Source organism: Bison bison, unplaced genomic scaffold (genome assembly GCF_000754665.1).
Source record: "Bison bison bison isolate TAMUID 2011002044 unplaced genomic scaffold, Bison_UMD1.0 scf7180017864063, whole genome shotgun sequence".
Lineage (NCBI taxonomy): Eukaryota > Metazoa > Chordata > Mammalia > Artiodactyla > Bovidae > Bison > Bison bison.
Genome location: NW_011494635.1, coordinates 1,431,310 through 1,439,739, shown reverse-complemented (window position 1 = coordinate 1,439,739; position 8,430 = coordinate 1,431,310). Strand labels below are relative to the sequence as shown.

The 8,430-nt window shown below is 48.5% G+C and overlaps 1 protein-coding gene across 1 annotated transcript in view; it reads left to right on the top strand.

Annotated features, from left to right (window-relative positions):
• RALGAPA2 (Ral GTPase activating protein, alpha subunit 2 (catalytic)) overlaps nt 1-8,430 on the top strand; it is a 283,032-nt gene that overhangs the window by 258,754 nt on the left and 15,848 nt on the right. The window contains exons 39-40 of the mRNA XM_010836602.1: nt 2,058-2,179; nt 4,619-4,671. Coding sequence (XP_010834904.1) covers nt 2,058-2,179; nt 4,619-4,662 — 166 coding nt within the window. The 3' untranslated portion in view covers nt 4,663-4,671. The remainder of the gene's footprint in view (nt 1-2,057; nt 2,180-4,618; nt 4,672-8,430) is intronic.

The following is an 8,430-nucleotide window of genomic DNA, read 5'->3' as shown; positions in this document are numbered from 1 at the left end:
GCAGAGGCCGCAAGCAGGGAAGGGGCGCCGACAGGGCCCAGGCTCAGGTGGTCGTCAGGCGCAAGTGGAGCTCAGCCCTTTGAGTCATTTGTCACGCCTCGCTCGGCCCCTGCTGGGCCCGCACGTGCCAGCTCAGTGTCACAGTGCCTGTCCGCCAGCCGGCCGCCCAGGCCCAGCATCCTGCTGTTCGCAGCCCAGCGGCTCAGAGGGCCGCACTCGGTAACAGCCGAGCGCTGTGCGGAAGACGCATGTTCATAATGAGACGTGAACAGCATTAGTGGGTCCCCCAGGCCACAGGGCCTGCACCGCAACGCTTGGCAGCCTGTCCAGGAAGGCGAGTCACCCGGAGTTCAGCCGGAGTGCAGACTCACGCGGCCCAGGCCTCAGGCTGCTGCGACGACCGTCCCTGCAAACCGTCATCCGTCATTGTCTTGAAACTCCGGTTCCTTTTGAAAAGTTGCCCAGAGCCAGCCTGAAGGGTGATTCTGGAATGGGCCAGCCCAGGAGAGATTTCCCTGGTGATGGTCCTGTCCCCTGCGTCTGCACAGTCCAGGCTGTGTGTGCTTGAAACACGGCACGTGGGACGCAAGAACCCTTTTTCTTATTTATTCATTTTTTATTTATTTAAACTTCAGTGCAGCTAGGCACTGAGAGTCCATGGTTCTGTGTTGCACAGCCAGCCCCAAAAAGCCTCTGGGCTCCTCGTGGGCTGAAAACCTTTCCCTGAATGTAATTAAAGGAGTAGCAGGACCCCTTGCAGGAAAACTCGTGAGCATCCTTTGCCAGAAGAGAGTAGAAAAAAACTCTTCCTCTTTCAAAACACATGCCTATTGAACAGCTATTTGGAAGGGTATAATTTTCCCCCAACTTGCATTATTAAAAGAGCCCATTTTGAAAAGATAGTTTTAAAATTCAGTGAGAAATGCTAGAATTACTCTGGCCTTTCTGGAGCTGCAGATAATAAACGGGTGGTAACCCACATTCCCCATGTTCCTACAGAATTAGCACGGTTTTCAAAATGACTGAACCACGTCCCTTAACTTCTGCGTTGATCACGGGGAAGCAGGGGGAAGAGTAAGCATGCCGAGTCCCCCGAGTGCTAACTCATAGAGTCCTCCGTGCGTCGCCTCCATCCGCTGCCGAATTGTCTTGACGTTATCCTGTTATTGGATGGTGTGATTCACCTTCCGAGGAAACAGAAGCCACACACAAAAGGGAAGATTTGCTTTCTGCCCCATGAAAGGCTGCCGCACGCGGGGGTCCTATTGAGACAGCTGGAAAGTTGCTTCAACGTGTTACGCTTGTAAGTTTTATTGGTGACTGGCTTTTGATTACGCATTTGAATGTGTGTGTTCCAGGGCTCCAGTTTTAATTAAAAGCCAATAGTCTTTTTTTTTTTAATATTGTGTTGTGTGCTCCCTGTCTCCCAGTTATTAGTTCTTTCTAATAACTAGTATTATTTAGTTATTTAGAACTAATAACTAATAACTTTCTAATGCTCATGGCCTATTTTAGCCTGAGACTCTGGAGCCCTTCAGAGCAGACCTTTCTAGCCTTCCCTCTTCCCAATGGTCTTACTGAAATTTTCAAGTGTGTATCACCGGTTCTCACTTGGAGTATTGGAGTATCAATTCATGTTATCAGTAGGCTAAGAAAAACATTTCATCCAGGGAGCTTAGAAAGGGCGATCCAGCGTTGTCCCACAGTCATGGATGGGAAGGGATGTGGCCATCATCCACATCTCTCTTTTTGTTTGTTCCTATCAAGTTGATGGCCTTTTGCTCTGATTCTGTGACTATCAGTTTACATATTTTTTCAGCGATACTGGTTTGGGTGCAGTTGAAGTCTAAGAAACGCAGGCCTCTGAAATTGGAATGTTCTCATGAATTATGACTCCTATTTTAATTCTCCGATAGGATGCTTATGCACTTGCAAGGTACCCATTCCCCATCCGAGTGTAAAAGGTGTGTGATTGTGTTTAAAACAAACTCGCTGCTCTGTCACTGCTCTGCATTTCGTCCTGCATGGACACTTGTTTCCTTAACTGACGCCTGCAGCTACGAGGAGAGAGCTCTCTATCTGGAAGCAATAATTCAGAACCACCGTGAAGTCATGACATTTGAGGATTTCACAGCCCAGGTCTTCTGTCCATCTCCCAGCTACTCGGTCAGCGGAACTGGTGAGTGGCCACGTTATCCCCCTCAGCTCTGCCCAAGACCCTTCAAATTCTCGAGCCGCAGATGTACACCTGTTTTTCACAGATAAATGCCCGCAAATTTAAGAAGCGCATTCTCCCCCCTGAATGCACTAATGAATAACAAAAGGAGTGATGACATTCATTTTAATTTGTTTTGTATCCGAGCTGTTCGCCTGGTCCTTTCCTCCCACCATCCCGTTAACCTCCGCCTCCAGCGAGGTTAATGAACTTGTTCTCAGCCCTATGCTCTGGTTCATTCGGAAGGGTGAGTTTCTTGCTGAGCTGGGAATACGTTGTTTTAAGAGTGGTACCCGCATCAGGGCCTACTTATCAAGAAAGAGTTCCTCCCAGTCGAAGCCGTTGCTGCTAATGCTAAATGGGGATTATGCCGCCGGGATGCTTGGGTCAGGGATTAATGCAGGAGCAACGGGAGGACCGTGTCCCCTGGCCCATGGTGACAGCAGTGTGGCGGGCTGGCTTTCTCTCTGGAGTGGCCCGCGTCCTGGGGACCAGCCGCCGAGAGCAGCACCTGGTGTGGATCTGCTCAGACACTGGCTCCTAAGCACTTCCACTTATGAGGCCAGTGGGAAATCTCAAAAACATTGTTTTTAGGTTTTATTCTTTTTATATTTCCAATTTAGAAAAAAAAAAAGTGTGCTGGCACTTACCATGATGATACGGTTACTGTGGGGGTTTTCTCCCCAAAGAATAGAATGATTTGGTAAATTTCTGTATGTAATTACAGATTAATTGCCTTTCAGAAAGCAAGTGGGATATTGAGTCGATGCATGTTGAAATCCTCCATGAGAGGCTTCCTCTTCCTCCGCTGGGGTGGGCACAACTGTTAGGGGGGCCTAATAGATTTCTACCCTGTGTCAGTTGCCTCTGATCACCGCCTGGCTTCTCCCATCCTGACTTGTTAACAAATATCTTACACACAAAGTGAAAAAAATTAAATTCGGTGAAATAAATCACTTACAAATAAAACCAGCCATGCATCACTGTTGAACATCGCTGGCTGCCGGCCTGGCCTCCCCGAGCTTTGTCAGGAGATAAGAGGGAGAGGCTGGCCCCGCACTGGGAGCCAGGAGCAGCAGGCAGAAGGCCTGGGAGATAAGCAGGCCGCCGAGGTGCGGGGAGCTGCGAAATTTACATAATCGCGCCTCTGCTTCCCTGCGAGGCGTCCAGAAATACAGGGATGGCCTCTATTGATCTTTGTTGAACTGGAATACTAAGCAACATGAGAAAAGCTTATAACTTAAAGCTTTGATTAATGTTTCTTACATTAAAAAAAGTAGAACAGCTGTGAATTGAATTCTTTTATACACTCTGCCAACATTCAATCTAAAGCCCCCGCGCCCCCAGCCCTACCCCACCACCCTCCCCCCAATCCCCGCAAAAAAAAAATCAGTTTCAAGGGAAATGAAGATTTCAAACCCAGTCTGGCTAGAGATTGAAAATCACCTCTAATTTTTAGGTGAGAGAACACGAGAGATTTATGGCAAAGCTAGTTTTGTAAAGATCTCATTCAGCTTTTTCCCACCCTCATAAAGTCCTGGGATTGAATTTTTTAGTGCAGGGTTTTTTTTTTGTTTGTTAATCTTGAGAAAGCTTTTTGTTTTCTAAAATTAAAAGGAATTAAATCAGAGCTAGATGCTTCCATTTCTTTTTTTTTTTTTTTCCATTTCTTAACTGTTATGTTCTAAAGGCTCTTAAGATGATACTGAAATAAGTATTGATAAACTTTATTTTCTATGTATATTTTAGCCTCTATGTAAATTAATTTGATCTTTCCCAAAAGTTCCTAATTATTTACACCAGTTCATGTGTAGGTAACTTCTTAAGTGAGCTGCCATGAGTGATGTAGATTTTTTAAGACCCACCATTTGGAGACTGGCTGCTTTAAGAGTGTCACATTGGCCAAAGTCACTGAATTGATAAAGGCTCTGACTGCTCGATAAGACCTGGTATTGGAACGTGCACAAAAAGATGGAGAAACCAAAGATGAGATACCAAGCCAAATGCAGGTCCTTCCTCTTTTCAGTTTATTAACATCAGCATCACGTGCCATAACCCGTAGGCTTCAGGGTGTTTCATGTGGACTGAGAACATTTTTCTACACTCATCACACCAATCCATGGATGCGATTTTAAGTCCAGGCATAATGTTCTCTTTCAATGTTTTGCATATCTGCCCACGACAATCATCAGGAAGAAGCTCGAAATCAACTTGGTTTGCCCGGGAATCTGGGGGTACAGTTCCATCCCATACACAGGCCCTCTGTCAGAACCACATCCTCCTCTCGTTCACAGACCAGTTTTGCTTCTGAGGAATCCCTGTTCCCGTCTGTTAACCACTTTGACGGATGAAAACATTTTTCATCTATCCACAGTGTTTTTTTGTTTGTTTGTTTTATCCTAGGACAAGTACAGTCAAACCCAGACGAGCCAGGCAGCTTAAACTGAGAAATCGAGGTGAGGGCTGCTCTTCGCAGCGACAAGCCAGCTGGAAAAATTGACCCTGAGCGGCTTAAGCTCCCACAGCGCTCTTAGGATTCGCTCAGACCATCTCTGCAGCGGTGTCGTCAGAGCAGGGCCTCAGGCCCCCGCCCACAGGCTTGCTCGCAGTCCAAGGAACCTGGGGCTCCAATCTCCTTTGTGTTCTTGCCACAGGACCTTATGGTCAAGCACAGGGACAGTGGCCTGAACCCCACATTAGCCCCACAATGCATTATGCAACAGGCAGCCCCATCTCTAGAGGGAAGGCCTCCAAGGTCAGCCTTTAAGTCCTAAGTCCTAGGTGTAAGTAAGAGATGTGCCCAGTGGTGGGGGCCTATGCCTAAGGAGGCCGCCCTGGGAAACACTCCCCCCTTGAGGCTCCCAGGCTCCCTGTCCCAGCACTTGTCACCCAGGGCAGCACAGGGGGGCATTTGGACTCACTTTCCAGGACCACAGGTAAAGACATAGTCTTCTGTTATTAGGCTCATAAGTGAGTCCTCAGTTTATTAAAAGAGGTTTAAAACAACTACTTTCTGAGTCAGAAAAAAAATGTTATTTTAAGCCACCCCCTCCCATATCTATTCCACACATTACTCACGTTGCTAATGTCCAGAGCGTGAAAGGTATCTGACCTGGCCTTCCACTGAGCTCTGTAGTCTACTTCCCTTTAGATTCCTTCTTTACTGACCAGCAAGTTCTATAGGGTGGCCAGGGATTAAATACTGGCTGCAGTGAACACACACGCACATGTTCATATATATGTTTTATGCATGTATTTATATGCGCATTTCACATGTGCGTGTGTGTGCATGCACACACTGGGGTGAGGGACTAATTTTGTGTGTTCAAGACTGTCTCCAGGAAAGGGGGTGTGTGTAGCAGAGAGGCCTTTAAAGGGTTAATTGGAAGGGGAGGGACTGATGTAATCACTGCAGCTCACAGCCAAGTGCATCTGTTCGCCATGAGGTCATTCTTCTGCATGCTAATGACTTGGAAAATCAAGTCTAATGCTTGACATTATCAGAAAGGCTATAAATAGTACAAATCTTTACTTTTTGGAAGCTGTTCTTATTACCTAAGGGAGAGAGAAAGAAAAAAAAAAAACTTTAGCTTGGACTTCAGATTGTTTTTTTTTTCCCAGAACTGCTTTAAAGGTCATGTCTGGACCTTAAAATCTTGGAGGAATCCACTTGTGTCTGTTGATAAATGAATCCCAAAATCATGGTTGCAGTCACAGCTAGCCATCTGAGAGTGGAGGACTGTTGGTATGTGTACTTTGATATCTGACGGGAAGCATTTCCAAGTGCTTTGTTCAGAAGTTGACAAAGGTGGGTTGTTTTCTGAAAGAACACCTCCAACCAGGTTAAACGAGGGGTCCTTGTCCAGAAACGTGAATGGACCAGAGTTTGGAGAAGAAGCCTTTCTGCTTTAATGCTGCCGTCTGGAGCCAGCAGAGGGAGCACGGATCTCTGTCTCTCCTGTTAGCCCTGAATGGACACATCTGATTTCTCCAAGGTCTGGCCAGGAGCGCTTCCTCCTTCATGACAGGCCAGAGGGGAGAGGCTCGGGATTTAGAGCAAGTGGAAGGGAATTCCTCGCCAGGCCCCATCAGACTCCACCGCGTCTCATGTAGGTCATATTTGGAGCTTAAAGCAGATTAGTCTGAGTCTGTCTGAGGATGCTTCTGCCACCGCCGCTGCAGCTACCGGCAAAATGGCGAACTTTTATCTGCTCGCCTGGAACAGCATGGGTGCCCTCTCGGAAAGGCTTATGAGGCTCACCTACCTAATAAAAAAATTCGTGTCGTTCTTTTTTACCACAAAATCACTGTTTCAAGTTTGCAGAAGCTATCAGAAGACCCAGCCTGGAGGTCCCTGGGTCATTCTGGCCCTACTGAGACTGCAAGTGTGCTATATTACACCTTGGTCCTTCGCCTGGAGCAGGAAGCTGCCCCCAGCTCTCACTTGCTAAGACCCCTGAGCCCCACTTGGGGTTGCACGTACCAGGACACGGCAGCTAATATTCCGCAGTGACCCTGCCACGGACATTCGCTGGGTGGTTAGCCACTGAGTCAATCCCAGAAACAGCACAAGGTGGAAGTGACTCTAACCGCTCCCCCGCCAGTCCAAAGATGAAAGGTTTTCCCCATTCAATCAGAGTGGTCACTTCAGGGATTCATTCAGTTACGCCTCCGTCATTCTCACCCTCCCTCCCTATAAATGTGGTCTGAATAAGGTTTTGCTAAACAGCACTTCTTATGTATTCACCTTCCTCATACATTTGCTGAAACCAGCCTAGAGCACTGTAGACCATGGAGGCAGAAGGGGCTTCAGGAGGCCCCCACGTCCAGGTTCTCACATCATCCTGATAAGCTGTGGACCAGCCGTGAGGGACACCCCAGGGTGCCAGCCTCAGCCACTCCACCCCCTTCTCCTTGTCACAGTGGGATCAGCTGGACAGCATCCCAGGCTCAGAGTGTGACTGCTGTCCTCTCAGGTAGGCTGTCACCTAACCCTGATTGTCGGTGACCTTGGTCACAGAGCTCCTGATGAGCCAATGAGAAGGGAGTTGTTCTAAACAAACCATCTAGACTCTCTGTCTCAAGGTGTCTCTTTGAACCGAGCCTGCTTGGGAAAACTTGCCCCCCTCACTGTGGTCCTTCAAGAAGTCTTCATGAGATGCCAACTCAGTTGGGGAACAGACCTTGACATGACCAGAAACCCAGACCGAAGGAACCAGGGTTCCTAGCACGGCTGTGTGATGCTGGGGGTTCTACTACCTCCTGTCACGGCAGCAGTCAGTGCATTCGTTGGCCACTACACTCATGGGACTGTGACAGTCTGTGGGGTCATCTGGCAGTTGTAACTGCAGACTCTCCTAGCCAACCATGTGGAACAGATCAGAGAATGAAGCCCAGAGGATGCGCTGGGTCAACAGACAAGCCTCAGATGCTCCCAGGTGCCTGTGTGGGTCAGGCTCCAGGGCTCCATGTGGCCGTGGGGCTCGAGGGGCTTTTAACATTTTCAGGGTGCTAGGAGTACAGCAGGAACCAGGCCCAGAGCCTTAGTGTGGAGGCAGAAGGTGGAGCCGTCACCAAACTTTGGGCCACCCTTCCTGTCCGGGACTTTGTACATTTTCCTCTCTCGGCGCTGAAGACGGATTGGACTGACCTGCCGGGCTCCATCCTCAGATCCTGCTGTCTTCCTGTCCCCCCTCAACCCTGTGCTCAGCACTGGCCAGGACCTTCCAACCAGAGCCGGCCTCCCCAACTGCAGGGGGGACGTGTCCCATCAGAGGGCCAGGCTCTGGTGTCCTCTTTGTCTAGCCTGTGGCCTCAGTCAAGTTAGTACCACTCTGCCACCCAGAGTCCAGTTCTGTAAAATGAGTCTAACAGCAGTACCTTCTGAGTTCAGTTCAGTTCAGTCACTCAGTTGTGTCCAACTCTTTGCAACCCCATGGACTGCAGCATGCCAGGCCTCCCTGTCCATCACCAACTCCCAGAGCTTACTCAAACTCCTGTCCATAGAGTCGGTGATGCCATCCAACCATCTCATCCTTTGTATCCCCTTCTCCTGCCTTCAATCTTTCCCAGCATCAGGGTCTTTCCCAATGAGTCAGCTCTTCGCATCAGGTGGCCAAAGTATTGGAGTTTCAGCTTCAGCATCAGTCCTTCCAATGAATATTCAGGACTGATTTCCTTCAGGATAGACTGGTTGGATCTCCTTGCAGTCCAAG